This window comes from Nanorana parkeri, unplaced genomic scaffold (assembly GCF_000935625.1).
Source record: "Nanorana parkeri isolate BGI_ZX_2015 unplaced genomic scaffold, ASM93562v1 scaffold187, whole genome shotgun sequence".
Taxonomy (NCBI): domain Eukaryota; kingdom Metazoa; phylum Chordata; class Amphibia; order Anura; family Dicroglossidae; genus Nanorana; species Nanorana parkeri.
In genome coordinates, this window is record NW_017306455.1 from 1,519,139 (window position 1) to 1,544,621 (window position 25,483).

General features: G+C 45.0%; 1 protein-coding gene across 2 annotated transcripts in view; it reads right to left on the reverse strand.

Moving 5' to 3' along the window:
- Positions 1-204: 204 nt before the first annotated feature.
- The window catches only part of ADAM11 (ADAM metallopeptidase domain 11), a 45,183-nt gene continuing 19,904 nt past the window's right edge, over positions 205-25,483 (reverse strand). The window contains exons 7-27 of one of the 2 annotated variants that reach the window (XM_018555180.1): positions 24,103-24,154; positions 23,179-23,234; positions 22,221-22,295; positions 21,309-21,377; positions 19,888-20,054; positions 17,542-17,626; positions 14,897-14,987; positions 14,767-14,818; positions 13,511-13,610; positions 12,579-12,650; positions 11,957-12,052; positions 11,221-11,301; positions 10,316-10,366; positions 9,130-9,193; positions 8,228-8,327; positions 7,702-7,821; positions 6,095-6,263; positions 4,255-4,369; positions 3,334-3,424; positions 2,278-2,295; positions 205-231 (exon numbers count right to left, since the gene is read on the reverse strand). In XM_018555180.1, coding sequence (XP_018410682.1) covers positions 216-231; positions 2,278-2,295; positions 3,334-3,424; positions 4,255-4,369; positions 6,095-6,263; positions 7,702-7,821; positions 8,228-8,327; positions 9,130-9,193; positions 10,316-10,366; positions 11,221-11,301; positions 11,957-12,052; positions 12,579-12,650; positions 13,511-13,610; positions 14,767-14,818; positions 14,897-14,987; positions 17,542-17,626; positions 19,888-20,054; positions 21,309-21,377; positions 22,221-22,295; positions 23,179-23,234; positions 24,103-24,154 — 1,740 coding nt within the window. In that variant the 3' untranslated portion in view covers positions 205-215. Of the gene's footprint in view, positions 232-2,277; positions 2,296-3,333; positions 3,425-4,254; positions 4,370-6,094; positions 6,264-7,701; positions 7,822-8,227; positions 8,328-9,129; positions 9,194-10,315; positions 10,367-11,220; positions 11,302-11,956; positions 12,053-12,578; positions 12,651-13,510; positions 13,611-14,766; positions 14,819-14,896; positions 14,988-17,541; positions 17,627-19,887; positions 20,055-21,308; positions 21,378-22,220; positions 22,296-23,178; positions 23,235-24,102; positions 24,158-25,483 lie in introns of both variants that reach the window. The other variant, XM_018555182.1, reaches the window with a different exon arrangement.

Sequence of the window (25,483 nt, forward strand, 5' to 3'; positions counted from 1 at the left end):
AGCAGTTCTTCACTGTCCGGCAGGAGAGACAGTTTCAGCTCCAGTTCTGGAATACAGGGACAGAGATCCCCTAAAGAGTCAGCGTCCTTTACCCTGCTGCAACCCATTCATTCTTCCTGCTTTCCAACAGATCGCCATCTTGTCTGTCTTAGCAAAGGCCTAGAGGTGTCATGGGAATGATAGAGAGTATTGGGAAATGGCCAGAAGAGAGTTGGCTATCCACCTCCAGACCTACAAACAAAGCAAAGAAAGAAACGTATAGATTTTTATTGATGTTTAGAGGGGAAAAAAAACATCCCGCTGATTTTATATAAAAGCGTTAAAAGCGTTTTAAATAACCTTCCTGAGTGGACATGTAAAAGCTGCATGAGACTGTCAGAACGTCAGACTTAAACGCAGCCTGTTCCTTCCCTAGTGTACTAAACATGACCTGAGACTACTAAGGACTTCTATTACACATCCTGGCAATTGAAGGGTTAAAACTAATGTTCAATGGCAGGTGTAGGTGACCTCGGCATTCCAGATGTGGTGAAAGTACAAATCCCTTCATGTCCCTGCCCCGTGGCTGTCCGAGTCTTGCAGCGCCTCAGGGGACTTGTAGTTCCACAACAACTAGTACGCCAAGGTTGCCCACTCCTGTTCTATGGTTTTACAGAAGAGACACAATCTACATTCTGCCTCTCAGGCTTCTGGATGCCAAGACTTTGCTGGACAGGAATTCATTTAGCATTTGGAGGTGTTTAAAACTGTATTTTTATCATGAACAGGTATAATATATAGCAAACATTTGTGTACACCTGACAACCATCACACCTATATGAGTTTGCTGGACCTCACATTCTAAAATCACGGCCATTAATATGAAGATGACCCCTCTTTGTGGTTAGAACATCCTCCACTTGTCCAGGAAGGCTTTCCACAAGACTTGGGAATTTGTATACATTCAGACAAATGAGCATTTGTGAGTTCAGATACTGATGTTAGACGGGATTTGTGCACTCAAGGTGGAGAAGTGTTCACATCATTTTATAGCCATGTATTGTATTTACAAGGGCAGGGTGTCTCGGGCACCAAGAAAGGGAAAAACATAACTGCTTTTTATGTGTTGACGTTTTAGGATATATGACATTATAAAAATGGCTGCAGTATGGCAAGAATTAAGTTTGGATTAAAGCAGCTGCTTTTTATTAAAATTAGGGGTGCACTGATACCGGTTTTTCGGTATTGAGTACGAGTACCGTTATATTTTTTTTTTTTTTTGGGTACTCGCCGATACCGAATACTGATACCGGAAGTCCCATTAAAGAAGCCAGGCGGCATGTAATGACTCGCTACCTGGCTTCCTGATTAGCCGGGAAGCCGGGCGGCATGTAAAGACTCGCCACCTGGCTTGCCGATTTTAGCATGGAAGCCGTCTCCATCCTCCCTTGTCACCTGGTGATGAGGGAGCATGGAGCCGGCTTTCTGGCTAATCAGGAAGCCGGGTGCCGTGTAATGACACAACTTCCTGATACCGGAAGTGTTGGGCTAGGCATCAGAGCATGTACTCGGTACCGGTGCATCCCTAATTATTGTATAAAATGACATTTTCATTATTGCATGTGCTCAATTCCTGTAATTATGTTATTCAGTGTATCCATTCCTTTTTTATATTTTTATATTTTCCTGCACATTTACATGAGGACCCAGCAAAAAAATGACAGTGACAGGGGTTGGGAGAAATGATAACTCGCTGGAAGTGTGAGTGACAGGGTGGCAGTGAAATCTTCCTCTCATTTACACACCTTCCATTCACTTCAGTACACAGCAAATCTGCACCGTGTCATTGAAGACAATGGGGGCTGTGAGATTTCAGGCAGAGGCCATGTGGCTCCAGCCGGATACACAGTGAAGATATTGGAGCTGCAAGGATATACTAAATTATAGGATCCGGGGGAGGGGGCAGAAAGATAAATGCACTAGAAGTTCACTTTTACATGAATAAAGTTTATCTGTGGCTGCTGAAGCAAACTGCTGTCTATCCACACCCTTGTCACTATCACTTTTCCTGGACAGCATTGTAAAGAAAACTATAAAGACATGTTAAGTACAAAGAAGGAATGTCACATTATCAATACATTTGATAACCACATGCAACTATCAGAATAGTATATTTTTGTAACAGCGGCCCTTGGTTTGGAAGACATTAGAGAAGGCAGTAGGACTACATAGGATGTATAGATGAGAAATGGGGAGACGATGGGATGTAGAGAGTGGGGCTGAATATGTGTCTCTTACCTTCCTCTTCGGATATTCCTTGCCAAGTAAAGGGAAAGAAATGGAAAATGAGTGTGCGTTACATTCTAAGATCAGATCTATAAACTGCAGTCATTAGAAGTCACTAGAAATATTACTATATAAACTCTATTATAGAAAACTTTACATACAGACCAATTATAACATAATGCTGCAGAGGGCAGAGCAGGTAGAGGTGTGTGTGTGTGTGTAATCCACATTGAATGAGATTTAGTTCATTATACTTTGTCACATGTCAGTGCTGCTCATCTTTCTGTAGACTTGTCCTGTCTGTACTCACACCAGCAGTGTATGGTATTTCCCAATTGTGACAACAGGGGACCATGCCTGTGTAATGGATGTTAGCCCAGCCAGTTGTAGCTAACAGGGTGACAACACAGGAGAAAAAGTGGGAGACAGGGATAGAGATGTGCCACCCTATAACAGGAAGTGCCTAAACAAGGACCTTTTTGTGGCATGATCACCAGGTCCGATAGCTGCAAGAGGAAGTCGGAGGGAAATAGATTTCCCATCTATTCCTGTTCTAAAGACAGCCCAAGCTGTAGGATTTTCTTTCACTTTCAGGGATAATGGTCGCCAGAACAAATAGAGGTGAATCTCCCTAGGCAGCAGGCCAAAGCCATCTGAAGGAGCTCCTTGGCAGGTGGCTACACTGTTGCCAATTGAGAGGCTCTGGCCTAACCCTGTTAGTCTGCAACTGGAATCTCCAGATAAGAAACTTTGCAACATTGTAAAAACAACAAAACAATTTGCTTGAGAAATCTGTATACAGTAAAACAATATGACAAACATGCTGAAACATAGAATTTGGGTTACATACTTGAAGTGGTTCTTCATCTAGATTCCTAGATGAAGAAGGTCTTTACACAGTAGAGCCCCCCCCCCCCTGGGTTCTCTGGGTGCTGTAGAAAAGACCTGCAGGTATGTAGCCACCTCTATGTAGCTGCATTTCACTCACATCACCAGTTCACCCACCTCGTAATTATGACAGATGTGATTTATAGTCTTTTATCTTACAAGAAGTAGTCTGTCACTTACTTGAATCCCCAGCCCGTCCCCCCCAGTACAATGGCAGCAATGAGCACAGCTCCTGCAATGGACCCAATGATGATGTTTGTGCCACTTGGACCTGAAATAAACACATACAAGTTATAGGGGTTTATTTGTATCATGGGTGGAGATAATAAATCACTTATGTACAAAGTGTAGTAACCCAGCCAACAGATTCTACTCTAAGATTTCAGTCTCTGCACATGAGGTGAACCTGAAGTCAATGGGTGTGACGACTTCAATGTAGGTAATGTGCACAGACCAATGACAGTAGTCTTTCAAAGCCACCGAGGTAAATGCTAATCACACATTACACTTACTTTATAATTGCCCAAGTTCTTCTATAAAGTGTACCTGTGGTTTACAATCATTGTACCCCCTCCAAATCGGGTACAGCTACCCTTATAAGAATCGGTAAGCAGTACTTAAGACCGGTATACACGCGTCACATTTCGTCTGGTGCCTGTCAATGAATTCTGAATGATCTGAGAAGTCTCTGACTGTAGTCAGACAGATGTCATTGACAAAGGCGCTTGGCTTCTGTTGCTGGCTAGTATGGCTGAGTGCTTGCACTAACAACTTTTCTTTTCCTATTTCAGCAAACGTATGGATGCAACATACATGTGCTTAGATGATGACTCCCTAGTCATTGAAAGACTTGTGTAGCATGTTGCAGCATGGTGTGTGTGTGGCAACAAGCACTTCTGACACTTGCCTGTTCCCTCAGAACAATTGTTACAAGTGATGGTCACATCAGTCCCAGCACTTGTGAATACAATACTGTATTGGCATGCATCACTGAGAAGAATAAACACAAAGCTGAACGCATGAAGGGAACGAGGACCAGAAATGGTGAACATGATACGTTCAAGCAGCTGCAGTCATGTGACGATAAAGCCAAGTCCGTACCCTTGTATTTTTCCACCAGCCCGGTGACTTTAGGAACAGGAAGAGGATCAGAAACACTACAGTCCTTCCCAGTCCAGTCTAAGTGACAGATACATTTCCCCTCATTACTACAAACCTGCAAACAGAGGAAATGCATATTAACTGACACCAACAACACGCCATAGAATCAGATCATACAAGAGAAGGTACACGTGTCAAATATGAGTGAGGTGAAGCCTGAAAGGGTTACAGAGGAAATCTCACCACCTTCTATAAATCTATCAAGGGACCAAGTACATGTGATCACACTTTGATCTGTGACCCCGTTCTGTGTTAAAAGACCAGTTTTTATTCTGTCTGCTGGCTGTAGCTCCACACCCCAGGCACCCCCAATTTGTGGCCTTTCCAACAGGAAAGGTACAACCAGCACTGTAGCCACTGTCCTCCCTCTTGTACTAGTTCAATGTATTTTTCCTCCTCTCCTCCATTGTGGTAGAATTGTTTGTATCATTTCCCCAAGGCACATGCAGGTAATAGAGGATGCTGAGAAGGAAGTTATACAAACTATTCTGCCAGCCAGCGCACTCTATGTTTACTAGCAGCGGCTGGTCACACAAGGCCAGGGCAGGGGTGTATCTACCGCAAGGCAAACTAGGCATATGCCTAGGGGGGCAGCAGAGAACGCCACCCCAAACTAATGAGGCGGACAGGGCCGGACTTGCCTTTGGGCATACTGGGCCCTTGCCCAGTGGGCTGAGGCTGGGCGGTACAGAATCAGGCAGCGGCAGCTGCCTAATGCGGCAAACTAGGTGGCAGCAAGTTCCTAAGAGCAGCTGCCTAATTAGAGAGCTGCCCAGTGGAGGGGAGGGCCCAGTGAGTTGCAGTCTGGCTGGCTTTGTACAGAAGGTGGAGGAGAAGCTCGGGGCTGGCCATAGCATGTGATGGTGGGATGTCCCCGAAGCAGGCTGGGGACTGCAAAGTATTCTGTTGGTACTAATAGCACTTTGAGCTGCAGGTAAGAGGAGCAGCACATGTATGCAGGGAACGGGAATACGCACAGTCCTGCACAGCTCTCCTGAGACCCCGTACAGCCCACCTGACACCATGCACAGCTCTCCTGAGCCCCCTGTACAGACCACCAGAGACCATGCACAGCTCTCCTGAGCCCCCTGTACAGACCACCAGAGACCATGCACAGCTCTCCTGAGCCCCCTGTACAGACCACCAGAGACCATGCACAGCTCTCCTGAGCCCCCTGTACAGACCACCAGAGACCATGCACAGCTCTCCTGAGCCCCCTGTACAGACCACCAGAGACCATGCACAGCTCTCCTGAGCCCCCTGTACAGACCACCAGAGACCATGCACAGCTCTCCTGAGCCCCCTGTACAGACCACCAGAGACCATGCACAGCTCTCCTGAGCCCCCTGTACAGACCACCAGAGACCATGCACAGCTCTCCTGAGCCCCCTGTACAGACCACCAGAGACCATGCACAGCTCTCCTGAGCCCCCTGTACAGACCACCAGAGACCATGCACAGCTCTCCTGAGCCCCCTGTACAGACCACCAGAGACCATGCACAGCTCTCCTGAGCCCCCTGTACAGACCACCAGAGACCATGCACAGCTCTCCTGAGCCCCCTGTACAGCTCACCTGACCCCATGCACAGCTCTCCTGAGAACCCGTGTTTGGGGTATCCAGTGACTGACAGGTTGTGCAAAATGTCCTAAACAGGATGGGTTGGGGCAAATTTAGATTAAGGGGGGTGCCCGAGTTTAGTCTTGCATAGGGCAGCACAAAACCAAAATACACCACTGGGCCAGGGCCTGACATTTTGGCATTGACCTGTAAGCACTTACCCCATGGCTAGAGCACAACTCTCCGCTCCCACTGCTGGGACAGGTGCTGAAGTTGAATATGGTTGCCGGAAGGCACTTCCGATCTAGGCACATCATGTTGGGTCCACATGGTGTCCCATCCTCCACATAACCCATACCTGAGCCATCTGGCAGCATCACCTGACCCCCTCTGTAATACCAAAACACAGCATATATATATATAACCAGGGAAACTGTTTTTACAGAACGGTAAGTAGAACTTTTACTTGTATTAGTTCTGTCATTAGAAATATACTAAGAAATGATAAGATTTTTGTACTCGCAGTAAAATTCCTTTTCTAGGGGTCCATTGAGGGACACAGGAAGTTGTTAACTGTTGGGTTATACTGCCACCTACAGGAGACTTGGATACTGGCAAACAAAACAAATAGTAGTCCATCCCAGGATAACCCCTCCCACTACCAGCATGCCTCAGTTTTGAAGCAAGCAGTATTAGTATGATATATAGGTGTGTTTGATTTCATTGTCACTTTGCCGCCATGAGGAAGTCGGCGTTGGCTGTATTTGGCCTTTGTGGTGTTTAACCAGTAAATGTACGAGAATCTTCACTGCTAGTGACGTATCTTTATTACTAGTGTAAGGGGAGCGACTTCAAGAGAATCACCCTTTGACCCACCATTCTCCTGCAACAGCTAAAACAGGGAGTGAGTCTTCAGAGGCCAGTCAAGTGCTGAGGCAATGGCTCTGGAACCCAGCTCCCCAAGGTCACTTCCAGGCCAGCCCTGAAACATCCACTGGGGTCTAGTCACAGCACTTCACAGCTGAGGATAGGATGCTCCAGCTCTAGCAGCAATGAAGAGAAGAATCGTGATGTCACAGAAGAAATGGTTAGTTTTGTTCCCATCAGGGAAAGCTGAAGCAAAGACATCCATCCTCCTAGGACACTAGCAACACTGAGGTATGCCAGAAGTAGGACGGACCAGTGTCCAATCCTCCTGTAGGTGGCAGTATAACCCGACAGTTAATGACTTCCTGTGTCCCTCAATGGACGATAATGGAATTCACTGTCCCAAACCTCACGCTTTTCTATGCTAGCTGCTCTTTTAGGAGGTTTAAGACTTTTTGTCAGCCAAATAATTCAAGATTTACTGTTTTGTAATCCAGAGCTATAGTTAGCTGAATCTGTGACAGGTGCACTTCAATACATTGAGGGGAATTTATCAAAACTGGAGCAGACAGAATCTGGAGCAGCTGTTCATGGCAACCAATCGGCTTCTCTCTTCAGTTAGGATTTGAAAATGAGACAGAGAAGCTGATTGGTGGCCATGGGCTACTGCTCCAGATTCGATAAATTCCCCCCAATATGTCCTATAGAGTTTTACAAATCAGAGAATTGCAGAGTGATCTGAGTGTCATCAGAGCCGTAATATTAATAGGAAACTTCCTGTGGCCCTATCTCTGTCTCTGCTCTACTTCCTGAGTCCCATCTCCAACTAAACTGACCTTCACCCTCCCTTCTGTTTCCTGAGCTATCATCCGTTATGATTGCATTGTCATGGAAACAAAGTGATCCCCAATCTCTGTGCTATTTGCGAAGTGTTGTTGCTGCTGTTTAGTCTGCGTCCTACCTGCAGTCCAGATATCGATTGTGGTAGTAGAAGCTCATACTGGTGATGTCACCGTACAGCTCTCCAATCTTTGGGCTTCCGGAGATGTTGGAGCATAAGAGGTAGCCGCACAGCACATCGCTGGTACAAAACAAGACATGGAAGGGTCACCTGATGTGCAAGAGCAGTAACCTACAGCAGCCAATCAGAAGTGACCTCTGGTACTGACTGCAGCTGGATGAGTTCTCATGGCTGCTTTGCTTCCCACAAACCTGACTAAGAGCCAGTTTACTGCATTGCTGCATTACACATTAGAATGATTACATTACAAAGGTTCAAAGCAGCCATCCTCAGGGCTTTATGGTGGCCTGTATCCTCACTGGGAGATTTCTTTCCACTAACAGGAAGTGGGAGGAAATCTCTGACAGAGACACAGGAAGCAATAAAGTTGGGTTTGCTCTATCATGGTATCATTTGTATAAGCAGGAAAACAATGGACACTATAAGGCCAGCCAAGATTATTATTGTAATGTCTGATTGTACTTACGGTTTGCTGCATTGTATCCATTTGTCTCCGTCCCTCCCACAGTTCCCCATCTCCGTCCCCTCAATGTTTAACTTTTCATAGCAAAGCCGGTCCGACGCACCTGGAGCAGCACGGATACAGTGTCAGGTCTCTGCCCTCCTGTATGTTATTTGTAGTTGGATCTCTCACACACGCACGCACTCGCTCACTCACACACACGCTCGCAGGCACGCGCACACACTCGCACACACTCACATGCTCGCACACACTCACATGCTCGCACAAACACACACGCTCGCTAAATCTGGCCATACACCTAGAGATGATCTGCAGACTTTCTATGGTCAGATGGAAAAAGTGCTACAGATTCCTCCATCTACGCTACACTGTGTGGATAGAGGAATCCCCTTCTGGGCCAAGATTCAGTGTCTTGCTAGCCGGCCCCGCTGGCTCTCAATATACCTGAACAGTGCCTGCAACCAATTAGATTGTTCAGGTATTTTGAGAGCCAGTGCGGCCGACTAGCAAGATACTGAAGCTTGGCCCAGCGGGGGATTCCTCCATCCACACAGTGTAGCGTAGATGGAGGAATCTGTTGCACGTTTCCCATCTGACCCTAGAAAACCTGCAGATAATCTATAGGTGTATGGCCAGCTTTATTATCTCAGGCATCAAACATGTCCCTCTCTGTAACACATGGCAGCACTGCAGATCCTCCATCTCTATGGTTTTGCACAGAGTAGGGGAGCAAATACATAGCCGGAAGTAAGAGGAAAACTTTCCAAAAGCAGGGCTGTCATGTTTATGACTGTAATGTCCCAAAAAGCTGTAAAGACTGGATGTGGGATCGAATTGTACCGTACTCCACCCCTAATGGAAACATGGAGCTGACGTGGCTCTGGTTATTGGTATTGAACACTTACTGCGTCCCCACACTGCAGTGCACTGACGATCTCTGGTCTTGCATCGGCCTCCATAACACCGTCCCTGTCACACAAATTATATTTGTATCTTATTTTTATTCTTTGAGGTTAAAGTACAATAATGTGTTTACACAACCTCCAGAAATGTCTGAGCCAAACCACAACGTGCGCCGGCTTCTAGGAGCTGATACATTAAAACTGCATTTCAACACATCCAGTCAAAGTCTTTAATCAAAACAACTCTGTGTTATTCACTAAGCTGCTGAAGGAATAACTGAAGCGGAGGCTATTATATCCTGTACGGCTATTCACTGCAGCCGCCAACGGCTATTCTTAGCCATACCTTGGCTGCCTTTGGCTTGCTTCGCCTCAACCACACAGCCTTAGCTCGTGTACGTGAACCGAAGGGAACAGATCCTTCACCTCAGCTGATGCGACAAGGTTCGGAGATTCTGTTCAGTCCCTACAGAAAGTGTGTAGTCCCCGCCCCAATTTATATCATGTCTGGTAGGAATTTTAGAGGGGGCCCCAACACCAAGAAAAAAAAGCATTGGATATTTTTCGTTGTCCATCGCGATTGATGTGGATCTACATTATTGGCCGATGTGATTGACGCGTAGATTACGTCGATCGACCCCTTTGTTTCTTTTCTAAATAAAGTACTTATCAAAAACCTTTTTTCTTTCTTCAAATAAAGGACTTTGTATACAGTGTGGTGTGTTTATTTTACATGCAGTTGGTGAATGAGTAGGGGGTAACGACTACCCCTTACTCATTCACAAGGCAGGGGTGGCGGCATCTGGGTGCCCTCTTTATGAAAGGGGGCATCCAGATTCACATAAGCTCCCCTACCTGTAGACCTCCACAACCACCCCAGGGTGTTTTGCCAGAGGTCCCACCTGGCCAAGCACCCTCCCAATGTTGAGGGGCATGTGTGTGGGTTGGAGGGGCGGGTTTAGGGCAAGGTTTGAATGGGCCCTTAATTGAAGACGACTCCTTTCAGGTGGCTGTTTAGCAATGACAGAACTGTCCTCCATAAGGCCCCTCTCTGCTCTATATCACTACAGGATTTTCTGCATCCCTCTACTCCTCTTCCTCAGGCCAGAGATCTGCTTCAATATTATGGAATTATAAAGGAACCTTAGAGACATTGGGTTATATACACACTGCCAGGATCGTCCATCACCTGCTCATTGTCGCAGAAGTATCCGTCCTGTTTGTGGAGATTGGGTGGGCACTGTGCAGACAAAGATACACAATTACTGTCGGTAAAAATCTCTGAACCACTGGAAACCATTTCTAATCTACACAGAAGCATTGCTATAGATTCTAATGGCAGAGCTCTTCTGAAATACAACTTATAGAGAGGAACAATTATGCCAGAATCCTGACCCAAATGCTGGCTATTGTAGAATGCAATCCATATTTTAAGGTTCTTGTGGGGTCTGGAGACACACCCCCTCTGACCTAATGACCATGAATCAGAAACATTTTTGTAGACACATTTGCAAGGGTCTAGAGATAAAGCAAGAGCAAGTTCTGCAGTAGTCTGATGTAGTCTTGTCACAGTCCCCTCCAACTTACGATGACCTCTTATTTCAACCTACCTCCCTGGGGGGTGCTGTGTTTGTGATTTCCTTCAAGTTATGGTGATAACCACTCCCAGTTTTGGCCTACGTTCCACAATCCTACTGGACATCCCTCCCAACGAAGACATTTGCACAAAGAATATGTAAATAGGATGCAAATACAGAGAAGTATCAGCACGCAGTTTGAAAGAAATAGTAGCCGTAAGTGATAATATAGCTGGGATATAGATGGTGACCATATCTCACAATCACAATCTTACTGGACAACCCTCGAATTGCTACTTTTGGGCCTCATTTCAATTTAGCAAGTTACGAATGAAAAAAATCTCCCTATCTGAATATGGTAATTAGCAAAAAGTCTCCATCACAGGTGAAGGACAATGCTTATCTATGGGACCAGGGGTAGCTGGGACCATTTGATCATTAAGCTTAGAACAGACTTTCCTCTGCTTGGTTTTTGTTGGTGGAATTGGTCTCCCAGGATTTTTATGGCAGCCCTTACCACACTGGAGTCTCCTGGACAAGTTTCCTGCACGTCACATTCATTAACAGACCCACGGCAGACGGTTCCTCGGGGCTCATGCTGTGAACATGAACATACAATACACTAACTATATACATCAAATGTGATATCTTCATAATGGAAAGTGTACAGTGTAGTGAGAAATAGCATAGCACTGGGACATACCCTAAGGGGGAAGAGATGCAGCTCAAGGAGTACAGTATGGAGTAAGGTAATTACATAGTGCTAATGGCCTATGATATAAATGCAGACCTCATGTGTGTGTTTTAATAGATATAATAACCACACAAATCACCACTTGAGTGAGGAGGATGTCCTTTCATCATTTTCCCAAACTATTTGAGCTTAGTGCTCTTTAACACCCGAAGATCCCCAGTGCCAGAGTTATGGGAGCTCCTCTCATGTATCCCATTGGCCAGTGTCATGCAACATATCACATGCCCACGTCAGAGGAATTTCCCTTACCTCGTCTCAGGTAATCAAGCCTTGCTAAATAACAGGGGGCATGTAGGCCAACATTACTGCTACATGGGAAACCTTGTAGAACGGCAGCCATTTCTCTGCATGAAATCTCACACTTTGGTCACATTTAACCACTGAGCCACCAATGAGTATTACAACTAGTAGCACAAATACTAGTCACTGCTACGATCTCTACATCTTCCCTAGCCCCACAGGAATTGCCCTGTATAAAGGGCTGACCCAATCTCCTTACCCGACATCGGCGACAGCATAGGCCGTCGCTACACATGGCATCATGGCTGAGCGTGCACTTTTTGCAGCAGTTTCCAGCTCCAGTCCTATTACATTCCTACAATGCAGACAGAAGTCATGGGGCCAGTTATACAGCCATAGCAAATAAAATCCTTGCAGAGAGGTTCCAGCAAAGACTAGAATTTTATACATGCAATTATAATGTTCTTCTTAGCCTTCCTCTGAAATTACGGTATGATACATACAGTGACACTAAACTCAGCAGGTAAATCTTAAAATACATTCAAACACCTGAACTATTAACAGAAATGGAGCTTATTTGTGTATCGCTCGGCTGTAGATCCTCAAATCATCTCTGAATTGGTGCCGACACTGTCCTTCCTTCTGGAGGGGGGCTATGTTTGTGGCTGTGTGTGTTGTAAAGTAGTTACCACTCCAAGCTCACTCCCGAGATGGACTACAATCTCAATACAAATGAGTAAGCTAAACCTGGGATTGTAGTCCATCCCGGTAGCCGTGACTACTTTACATCACACACAGGGACCAAGGGGAACAAAAGTATTTCCTGAGACTAATGGGATTTATAAATGGAAGACAGTAATAGGTGTCAATGATGTACTCACAGCAGGAGAACCGCAGTCACATTCTTCCCCCACTTCCACAAATCCGTTCCCACAGGATGGAGGGTCCAGCAGCTGAGAAAGGGAAATGGAACACTGTGATAATGGGAGCGGAGGGCACAATACATAACAATGGGGATGATATAAAGCAAACGATCTGTCCTGCCCATAGTCCCCCAGTGAAGTTCCAGCTGTCACCTTTCAAGTTCAAAGGATGGAAACTTTACAGATCTGACAAATGGACAACCTGGCTCTATAACTCAAGCCCAAAGCCTGTTATAAATATACATAACCGCATGGACTTTAAGGCTTTGCTGGGTTTGAGTGCCCTTGTACCCATGTCAAAAATGTTATTTCATAAAGTGACCTCAACAGGGCCACCTCTACTCCATCATACTCCAGTGCTGGGGGAACTGACAGCTCTGACTCTCTGCTTGCAGCAGGTTAGAGTACTATGAAAATTGATTAGAATACTGCACTGTTACATCAATGTCCTTCTTCCATATGGAGTACAGGTAAACGTGCTGACAGATGCTATAGAAGGAATGCAATCTGGGGGCTGCACTTGCAGGTACATCCTATCTATTGTGAACAAGCTTCACTTTATAATCATTCTCTCCTCCTTCAGACCCAGTGCTGCCTGAAAGGGTCACCTGACCCCTTACCTGAGTATTTCATATACCTCTAGTGGGTGGAAGGGTAGGCCAGTATAAGCAGGGGGAAGTTGGGCAATTTCATAAACCTGTTGCTTTGTCCTCTGCAGAACTTAGCACTTTGCACCTTGCACTCCATACGAAGTCCATCAGTGTTAGAACAGCACAGGCTATGTGCAGGTCGGCACACTGTCACATGAAAAGGCACTCCATGCCATTGTTATCATAGAACACTGCAGTCCTTTGCTCTGTACGCTCAATCAGCACAAGCAGTCAGCCTACCTTCAGGGGTTTGTTAAACAGGCATCTCCCTCCTCCATTTTGCAGGAACTGGCGATATTCATCAATACTGCATCGGGAAAACTTCTTGGGGAGGTAGTACCTGCAATGAGAGAATATGTTTTGGAGGTGACAACCGAGGAGGAGCTCCTGAAGACTGGAGAATACAATGTGTCACAGACATGGAGTTCATGGCCTCAGCAAATGAATTGTTTGAAGAATAAACCATATAGTTGCTAAGGGCAACAACTTTAGCTTCACCCCATCTTTTGATACCCAAATTAATATTAAAGGACCGACCAAAACTGATATTCTCTTATAGGTAGTTAGTAGATACTGAAGGGTCTATTATAAAGCAGTGGATGTCGCTTCAACCCAACAATCTTTGGAGGAGAATCAATCACTTAAAAACACCGACCTGGAAGATTTACCTGCAGATAATTTTATCTAAGACTTGGGAAGTAATCCAACAAATTACTAAATGTTAGAATATTTTGACATGTGCCTGAGAGCTTTTTGTTGCAGCTCCTGCCAACCCCCTTCTATCTACTGCACTTTGCTGTCATCCAGTATGGGTCACCAGTGGCGTAACAACCGGGGGTGCAGCAGGGGCGCGGGCCCCGGGCGAAAAATGAAGGGGGGGCGCCGGCCGAAAATGGCACTTTTGGCTAAATGCCGAAAGTGACATTTTCCTGCCGTTTTGCCGGCGCGGCCGTGATTCCTTTCATCCCCGCTGGGACACAGAGCAGTGCCCAGCGGGGATGAAAGGAATCAGAGAGAAAATGACAGCCGGCCGAGCGCTGCGGGACGAGCGCTGTGAGCGGCCGGTGTCTTTCCTCCCACACCGCTCGGCCGCCTATCACAGTGCAGCAGAGCGGTGTGGGGGCGGAGACAGCCAGCGCTGTCACAGGAGGTTGGGCTCTCCTCTCGCAGCCTCCTATGACAGTGTGTGTCAGATAGGAGAGCGCGTACAAGCACTCAGTGATCAGTGAAACTGTGGGTCACCCATCATAATCATGGACCAATAATAAGGTGTGAAAGGGGGTGGACCAAAGCTCGACTTTTTTTGCAGAAGTCAAGATTTGTATTAAAAAAAGAAATAAAAAGCACCTCAGGTTTTGTAGCGCCCAGGGTGTCCTGCATTCACATTAAGGGATCTGCAGGCCTGCTATTAAGGCATTTAGCAAAGTGATTCCACTGACAGGTTCACTTTATGGGATGCGAAAACGTCATAACACTTGGTAGAATGTGTCACTTACCCCGTGTCCTCCATAATACATCCCAGCCACAGGTCAGGACAGCTGCATTCACCTGCAATACAAAAGCCATGTTACCACCGCACTGGGTGCAACTCCACCCCAAGCCCCAGCCTCCTGGGTGACATCTTACCGGCAGCCGTTCGGGGTTTGTTATACATCATGCCCAGGTTTTGTCCCAGAGTCTGTGCCAGTGTCACTGCCATGGCAGCAATGTTTCCATACTACAAGGGGCAATAGGAACAGAGACAAATCATTACATGTGGCATCAGATAGGAATCTCTTTAGCCGTCATGTGCAGCATCTGTAGTTCCAGTTTGTGCTGAGAAAAAAGTGTCTGCCATTGCTGACTGTCACTGACTCAAACACTGAAGTCAGAATTCCTGATTTGCAGTCCCTAATGTAGCCAGACGATTAGCATTTTGTAAAGGGCATCAGCAATGGAATATTGGTGTATTATAGGGATGTAAACCATCTAAACGCAGATAAAAGGGATCCATAAACTTTGTTGGACTTCTCAGATAATCGCTCCTGCGTGCGAGTGTGAATGAGACCTTAACCTTTTTACCATGTTACCATGGTAACAAGCATAGAGGATGGGGACCGGGCCGACAGCTTTCCAAAATCCTAAAACCTTCCCCCCCTACACTAAACATTGGAGTCTGAAAATGACAGGTCCCCTTTAGGTGCAGATATAAATAGACAGACCCGGTCCTGCCTAAACAAATGTTCCCATGGCAACAGACGGAGCGCTCCAATGATTCCTGATTGGCTGCATCCTATGAGCCGAGACTTTCTATCAAAGCGAGTAGGAGAAAAAGTCCCATCATCTGCGTCACAGAGATGATACCGGTTTCAAGAGACAACGTCTCCGGAAGCCGGTTATAGCTGGAAACCCATTCAGATAACCGCAAAGCATGTCATTAAATGAACAAAGGAAATCTGGGATATTTTGAAGCAGGAGAGAGCTAATTTGCAGCACAGGAAATAAATCATATGCTGGATAAATGCTGAATAAAGCATACGGGGTGTAATTGTTGTGCAGTGTGGTGGAATAAAGGGAAATCTGGAGCTGATAGTTAAACGTGCGTCAGTCATCTGTGTAAAGCAGGTAACAGCTGGCGCAGCCATTGTACGCGATCCCTATATGAAATTAATTGCACATGGGGCGCCATCTAGTGGTTATAAAGCTGCATTACAATCGGGCTCAGGGCACTGATGCCAACAAAGGGCAACTCTTTCTTCCCACATATAAGAAACTTCCAATCCGTTGTATGAGCTGAAGGGCAAAGATCACATGGTGTGACTACCAGCAGCACTGCTTTTCATAGACAAGAGACATCAAAAGCATACAAAATCCACATGTGATTACATTTTTGATCAGGCCAACGCATTTCTGGGTTCAAAGGGTTCCCCTTCATCAAGGCTTGGTACTGCTGAACTGTGTGTACTGGGCTGATACATTTTGAAGGATCCAGAGGGATAATTATTATGATTGCTCTAGATGCCAATTAAAGGCTTAGTCCATCTTTGTGAATCTGTGAATGGAAAGATTCTAAGTCCCATCTGCTACAGCAGCAAAGGGACAGCTGACATTGACACTTGTAGTCTATTGATTTATTCCTCCAGTCCCAAAACAGAAGCTCTGTACCTCTGCATGGACCTGGGGCTGGAAGAACAGTCTGCAGGAGCCTGTGCAGGAGCCTTTGAGGCTTAACTGGTATCTGGAACGATCATACTAGTTACCCCTCTGCATCTCTCAAACGTTATCAGTTCAGTACACACTTTGTTCAAGAGTAATCAAGGGGGAGCCTACGAACCCCCGAAACGCATAGGATGTTTATGATATAAGAGCTTTAATAAAATGAAATTCCTTCCTCCTTGCACATCCGATCCCTACTCAAGCAAAGAGCTGACCTTGGTTCTACCACCACTCTTGGGAGAGCTGCCTATGGAGAATTGTTCCCTCTACGTTGCTGATGAGCTGACTGAGAACACCTACTGTTTGAGGAGATCCTGTATCCCACATCTTTGTGCAGCACTGCAGAGACTACAGCTGGCCAATGAAAACAAATAAATAGAACAGAAAACTCCATCAACTCTTATGCGCATTGATCGAGGAATCTCCCGCTGTCTTCATTGTATTCTGATGGCAGCCGCTGGCCACTGTCAGAATACTCGAATGGAGCTGGCACCTCATTGGCTGCTGACTCTGTGGGTGCCGACAGCGGTACCCACTGTGCGAATTTTGGCCCCTTCATCAAGAACCAGGCCCAATTTGCATAGTGTATGGCCACCTTTAGTGTGTAGAACGCTAACATGGCTACATACATACAGCTACAAACTACACATAGAAATAAAGGCTTTTAATATAACAACACGTGTCTGTAGCATTATATACAGCAAGCTGATCTTGTTTGGGTGTCTATCTAAGATATGTCAAAGCAAACCTGAGCGAAAGGCAAGTTTATGTGCTGCTGGGGAGGGAAGGGGGAATTCAAGTGAACCTGTTGCTTTGGTCTGGCATGGGCAAAGCACAGATTTGCTTTAAAGATGCCAAAGTCCCTCTAAGGCTGCAGTCCTCTCCTTTGAGTTGATCTCCTCTCGTCTGCCAATCTGCACCACAAACAAATCATCTCATTCCTTAGAGTAGTCCCATAAAATAGAGTGTACCTCTATAATAATAAGGCTTGTGCAGTGTGTACATGTGTCATGTCAGAGTTGAAATAAACCGCTGTCTCCATTTACTGGGGAGGCAGGAAAATAATGAACACTGACCTCTATCACTCCCCCTCCTTTGGTCGTAGAGCAGATTCCACTGAAATAGGCCGCCCCGCTACGACTGCTTTTAAATGTGCGTCCTCTAAAGGCAGGAAAGAGGAAGAATTAGTGGAAGGGTTCTGAGGCACTATGAGGCCTGGCTGAAAAGAAGATGTTATGTTCAGTTTATTGTTACACATTGGACAGGGATTCCTGACCAATTAATATGTCGGTCACTGGTAAAATGAGGAGCTGATAATATCGCCAAATAATAATAAATGAACATCTCAGCTGCTCTCCTATTGTAAGAAAAGCATTTAATCAGCAGTCCAGGATCACACACACACGTCCTAATTTATTCTCATTCTGACTGCCGGAGATGTGAGGAGTCACCTATGGGGGTGATGACTAACACCTCCAGTAGTCAGAGGTTCTCATCACAGAGGGAGCTTTATTTAATATGCAGAGCCCAACCCTTCATTTTATTATAGCAAACACTGAAGGGCCAAAAGTACCATCCGTGTCGGGCAAGGGTACGTCAGATCCTGAAGCTGATGTGAATTCCCTGAGCAGGAGCAAATATCTCCAGGGAGGTCATTCTCGTGGAGAAATCTGCCTTTCTGTAGCCGCACCAGCAGTCTCAATCAGTACAATTCAGTGTAAGGAACATTGAGGATGTCGCAGTACCGTTATCCAGAACAAACCAATCAGAATTACAAACCAAAGTGAATTTAACATTACATTATTGAGACAGTAGTTCTCCATTGACACCCTCTTGTCATTTACTCAAAAGAATGAAGGATCATCATATACACATATATACATATATAACTAGTAGTGACGGAACACTAGGGGGTGTATTTAGGAACAATTCCCAGAGCTATTCGCCCTACCAAACTCCAAGAGCATTTATTCTGTGTGAATGAAGCCCAAAACGAACATTCTTAGTACATTTTCTTTCCTATTTGAATATATTATAAGTAAAATACTTCATGATGGCCACTAGATGGAGCTGAGGAGCATATTTATTTCCTGTGAGCCTTGTCTCCATCTAGTGGCCCTAATGTGGTATTACAAAATGGCATAGAAAATATATTAACATTTGTTTTGTGCATTCAACTGCAGAGAAGGAACATTCACAGAGATTTTCAGGGCGAGTGGCTCTGCTTATTGTTTATGCATAGACCCCCATGGTTTCTCCTTATTCAGTTTCAGTTTGTTATTAGATTTGTTCATTGGTGCCTGATAAAGTGAGCTTAGAGCAGAGACATCCTATGTCAGCACACTGCAGACAATCACCATTCTAGATAATCAGTGCAGAACGCCATAAAAAGAATCCAGACAATACAACAGATATGCAACATAGCTGGCAATAAAGAAAACAATAACCCGTGTGCATTAATTGCCTTCTGCCAAAGATGGTTATTGACTCTGAGCTACATTAATAAAGCACATTCTACTTTTTTTACCTTTTCACTTCGTTCTCCTAGTCACATTTTGTGTTCTATTTGATGAAAGAAGATAGAAGGCATAGGAAGGAAATGTGTTGTGGGACAGTGGACATATACATTGATGACAATGGAGTGTGATGGGAAGTGAAAATGAATGCTACTACACTTATAGTTCAGAAGGCTCATTGCTGTAGGACTGCCACAGAGTGCCATGTCTGCTGACACTACAGGTACTAGAAAGGGCCGTGTTTACCACAAGGGCCCCCTAGGAAAGCCCATAGCACAAAGCTAACACTGTGCATTTGTTTTTTCATTTTTGGTCTAGTGATGTTTAAGAATGTAGAAAGGATAGGGGCAATGATGCTGCTTAAATGAGTCATAAGACTCTCTGTAGCTTAGCTAGCATACACTCATCTCCTCTTACTCTGCATGTTAATTGGTATGTAGTACAGGTCAATATAAGCTCCATATTTGTGGCAGACTACTTCCTAGTGCCAATATACATTCTGGCTTTAAATTATGTGATAATAAACAATCAATAACACGGAGTAAATCCTGTAGAAAAGCCTACCATCACCTATTTATGCCTAGGGCCAACAAGAGCCCGGTATGAGACTGCAGTGCTGCCAGTATAAGTCATGTGGCACCAGGGAGGATCCACAGGGACCATTCTGAAGACTAACTCCAACACTTGCAGGCACCACAAGGTGCTACACTTCAACACCATAGATACCTTTTAGCACATTTTAGCCCGGGACAGGTTCACTTTAGAATAATGTACGAGTAACATGGTTTACCTGGAAGAAAAGGAGCTTCAAGCAAACACCACAGTCATGTATGCAGACTAGATGTGACAACAGTGGGGTGCTTAATGGATTATATAATAAGGTGCAGCTAACCCCAGTGGACTCACGAGAAGAGGTGAGTGGCATCGCTATGTTCGGGTATCTCTGTGCTTCGGTACTTCATGAAATCAGCCAGCACTTGCAGGGGGTCTTCATCCACTGCAATCTTGTCTCCTGATGTCCAGGTTTCCATGGCGACCAGCACAATCCTGGTGTTTAACTGCTCCCTGAAAATCTAAGAGGAAAAGCGGGGAATAAACCAGGGCGGACTGGGGGAGCCACAGGAGGGGAATGCAACTGGTGAAGGGTGGAAGGGGGCAGAACACTGGCAATCACAGAATGTAGAGAATTGGTTCAGATCGGCATTGAGGACTAACAGGGAAAGGACAGTATACTGTGAAATACCATCGCTGATATTGTCTTCATTACTTATCTACATCCATCAATTCCTGGAGTTTTCCAATGATCTTCAACCGAATGAACGTGTATCAACGTGTATCAATCCGGACTCTGATACACCTTTCCAGTGGTATAGTAGAACTAATATCTGCTACTGGGCCATCATGTACTCTTCATGTCAGAGTAAAGTCAAGGCTCCTCCTCAGGGTGATCCTCAGGAGGAGCCTCGATCTTACACTGACATGAAGAGTACCTGTCTCTTTCCCTAATGCACCAACAGACAATTTATTATAGACACTGGTGTGAGCGCTATAGGTTTTTAAGGGCTTGTATCAAGGGGAATTTGTATTTTGTACAAGTCTAGGGGAATGTAAAACCTGCATGAAATGGAATTCCCTATAGAGGTCAATCTGAAGCCATTGCATATGGACAATTGTTAGCACTCCAAGGCAAACTAAAGGGTTAGCCACGCCTGTGGAGTACATCATGTCTTAAAGAAAGAGGGAAGGGTGTGCCAGGATAGGTCAAGGGTGGGGTAGGCGCAGCTCCCATCCAAGCCATTAGCCTACCTCCACAGTTTTGTTTTGGATAGATTGGGGGACATTTTCCTCACTTCCTGACACTGGGACAATAGAAGGGGGGAAAGGGGGGCAGCTGCCGCCAGGGCAGGGAGGTACCCAGAGCAATAGACACATTGTTAGAGGTTCTAACCCTTCCTCATTCTACTAAAAGTCTGCCTGTAATCCTACTAGGGAGATGATTTTTTCCTCACTTCCTGTGCCTGTGACACCAGGACAATAAATGGGGAGAGCAGCTGTCTGTAGAACAGGAAGGCATACACAGCAATAGACACATTGTTAGAGTTTCTAAAACTTCTTTCACGCTAATGAAAATGTTTTTTATCCATGTGTCCCCATTGGAGAAATTTCTCATCTCTTCCTGTTCCTTATGAATGCTTCTGGATCATCCATTCACATGGTACTTGCCACTAATAGAATGCTCTCACATATAGTGCACACAAGAAGCTTTAGAAGGACACAATGACAATCACAATATGATATACAAGGCAATACACCCGGGCTGTACTTACAGTGTCTGCTAAATTCACCACTGATTTGGCAAAACTACTTGTAAGACCCGCAGACTGCCGCTGATCAAGCTGAAGAAAACAAGGAACAGCCTTAAATCAATACAAATGAATGATGATATTTAACAAATACTGCTGTGTTGCAATTGTAAATTACAAAAATAAAATAGATTGTATTGCCTATTTCTCATTGCAACTTGTTTCTTTTATGCTTCAAAAGGGACTTACACATACACACGGGCGTCAATATAACATGTTTGAAGCATGTCCTGTAATCAGAGGTGTCCCTAGACTTTTTGGCACCTGAGGTAGGGGGGGGGCGTGGTAGTGCACAATAATGACGCTGACCTATGCAGACCTGGGGTGCTCTGGCTGGCGTCCCGCCCACATCCTGGTAACCAGTGACATCCCTGGTTGCCAGGAGCTGGGCAGGACGCCGGCCAGAGGGTCCCAGTTTGGTAAGAGCCAGGCAGGGATATGTGTATGGCCTTTACACATCTCCCCACCCAGATCTTATCAATCTGGGACGCTCTGCCCAGGAAGAGGGCAACATTGTGCAGCAGAGAGGCCACACCCAACGTGACCCAAAGAGATGCCGCCTGATGCAACAGCCTCAGACTCCCTCATTAAATGGGCGGGCCTACCCGTAATGCCCACTGGGTGCGCCTTAATTACTGATACAGAGGGTGGAGTAATGCACATAAGTAACTTGCAAAGGCTTTGCCTTGCTGGACCTAGAGACATGTTCTGGGAGGTCCGCTGGTAGACAGCTAGAAGAAGACTGATGTGACTGTTACACCCTGCACACACAAGGGGTGGGCACATTTCTGGAGAATTCAGAACCCATTCAGTCTAGGAGCCAGCAAGTAGTTTGTAGAAGTCATATGACCATTGTCTGGTTGTTGTGTCACTTACCAAACGTCGATCATTGACCACCATGAGCTCAATGTATTTGGTTTCAGACAAAGCAGAGTGTACAATCTGGCGGACCTAGAAGTGCAAACACAGATTTACAAGCAGCTTAGTGATCATTGGTTGAAGTATTTACAGTAGCATGGGTCTGCAATGTATTCCACCCATGGACATACTAAGTTTATTAAAGTGCGCCTACTGGTAATCTAGCGGTGATGTAACTGTGCATTCATGGCTAGCTCTAAACTGAGAACTGACAGTGGACGACCAATTGATGAAAGCTGAGAGTTTCTTTATGCGTCCACTTCCAGTCCAATGTCCTCAATAAACAGCAAATGCAGAATACCCAGAACCAGTGAAAACCTGCTAAGGGTTATGTGTTGTCTTCCTACACCCCATCTCCATGTAGCATATCATGGGTCAGCTAATTGGCTGCTCAGGGCACTTATCTTTAAGTCTAAAAATTTAAACTTTATGCCAGATGAATGTGACAAATTGTATATGAATAGCGACAAGGTGGTGTAATTCAGTTCGTTTTCCACAACCTTTGCTGTAATAGGCTGTAAGTAGATCTGTTGAAGGAGCCACATGACCCCCTCCTCTGGCCTTCATTTGATGTTTTATGTAAGACAGAGTGTCAGAAGGTGAGTGGCTATTGCTGGGCTTTCTAATAAGACACAGAATGATCTGTAAACACTGTATAATGGAAGCACTATAAATATTTATAGACTAAAAGTTATATACAAAGAAATAGACTAGTTTACGAACATTAAATAATACAATTACATTGGCCAGGATCCTTTAAAATTTTAGGTTACTAGGAAATACATATAGCTTGTGATAAGGTCTTCCTGTTTTGCATCATAAAAGATGCTTTAGTCATTGACAGCAAAACATCACCTGTAGTGTTCTCAGCAATTCAGAGATGTTCACCAATAGATGATATGTGCATTACACCAACCTGTCTTTTCCTGCGAATTTTGGAGCTTCTTGGAATGTCGGTGGGGTGCTCACAGTCTGTGGAAAACAGAGCAGAGACAATGAGAACATATCATGCAAATGTTATCTGGCTATCATAGGCTTAAAGTTCTCACTGTGTAGCATAATCAAAGAATTGCTCAGAACCCCAAGGGGAAGACAAAATCTGGTCGCTGCCAACCCTTGCCATAGGGTCATCTGGCCAAAAGAGGGATTGTACAACCGAGAGCACATGTTTTCATTTCAACTAGCGTGTACATTCAACTTCAACATTAACCCTCCCTGTAACCCAACACAAAATCTCCCTGTGGTCCTCACACCAAACCTTCATGCAACCCCAACACTAACCCTCACACCAACACTCCAGTTAACCCTGATCTGAGGTAACTGGTTGTAAATGGACTCATGTCCACTTACACCTGACTGCCCATAGACCTAACATGGGTCCATACAGCTCAGTTTTTCCTCCATCCATCCTCTAGGAGTGACATCCTGTTCTGTTCTGCACTGATCAGCAAGAGATCTGTGCACGTATGAAATGGGCCTTAGTATTGTCATCTCAGGACAGGAAGTGTGTTATTGGCAGAATCAACAGGTGGAAATGAATTAAACAAATCCTACAAAATACAAATGCAGCCACCACATCTAAAGACTGGCAATCTGCAATATATTACATTTTTATTCTTGGGTTTCCATTAACCCCAACATCTTTGCCTAAGCTGGCCACAGGTCCTGAAAGAGGAATGTATCAGGATTTATAGCCAGGAAGTTGCGACAATGCATGTTAGCACTATTGATACTCACCATTCACAAACCATGTATTAACTAACTGGGAGGAACTACAACACATACTGTATGTACTTCTGAATAAAATCCGCCATCCCCTGCATTTGGGGGTTTTGGATACCTGGTTCTGCGCACGTCCTGGTCCGCTGAATTACATGAGGCCATGGCAGAGACTTCTGTGGAGGAGAAATGGAATTTCAGTGACCTGAACAGTAACCTGCTACCTCTATAACTAGAAATCAGCTGAATAAATGTCATGTATCCACATATAACATAATACATACAACAGCACGGAGCTCAGCTGGCCCAATGTCACCATTTCAATAGGTTCCTATAATATATAAACTTACACACACGATGAGGATTCTATTAATAAACCTTGTGGTGATAATAAGGGCTGTATTTTTGGAGCATGATGGTCTGAAGCCAATGAAGATGAGAACATCAATAATTATTTAACTTGTGGGCTTCTGAATATAATTCAGAAATAGGCACTATATAGGGGACCGGATATGAACCACATTTGTTGGGGACTGTTAATTCTCAGCCTGCTCAGTGTATAACAATGAAAAGCAAGCTAGTGATTGGCTGCCATGGGCAATACAGACACATTTTCTTTTCTTAAAATCCAGGAAAAATATACAGCGTGACTGCCTGTAGGTAGTAGCAAAGAGTCCGTATCTTGCAGGTGGTAGAGACAGGAAACAGGCAATAAATATGGAAGCACTGTCATGGGAGTTAGCTGAGAGCATTGCACAAATCCTCCAGAGCTCCCGTCATACACGAAAGGCAGAAGGCAATGAGAAAAGACAAATCACATCCTGTTCGACCTATTGCATTGGTATAGGTAGCAAACAATTAAAGGGGCATTACCCCCTATATGGGAACAAGGATAATTAAATGGAAATGACTTCTTATACCAGGGGTAGGCAACCTTGGCACTCCAGCTGTTGTGAAAATACAAATCCCATTATGCCTCTGAGAGTCATGCCTGTGGCTTCTGGTCTTGCAATGGCTCATGGGACTTGTAGTTTCACCACAGCTGGAGTGACAACCCTGGTCCTATACAATGTAATGTTATCAAGCAATACAAATGTGTCACAATGATATATCATTATTACAAGGAGATATCATAAAAATCATACAACAGGGACCTGGTGGTTGTTATCTACAGCCTTGGAACTCTTAAGTGGTCAACTTTACCTAATGTCACAGGGTTAAATTCCTCAACACAGCAGCATGAGATATTCTAAAGCTACAAATATCACTCCTAGTAATTACTGGTCTGTGGTAGTTGCAAATCTAAAACTGCAACTTGTATGTACTTTTGATATCTAGTAGCTCACTAAGCTCTAAGGTAGCTTGGGTTTGGTCTCTGGACAGCCAAAAGCCACGCTGTGCTGTCTGCTACCCGCCAGCCTCCGAAATAAACTGAGCTAGGGAGTGGGCTCATGTAAGGAGACAGCATAAAACCTGAAAGAATGGGCACATGTAACTCTCTA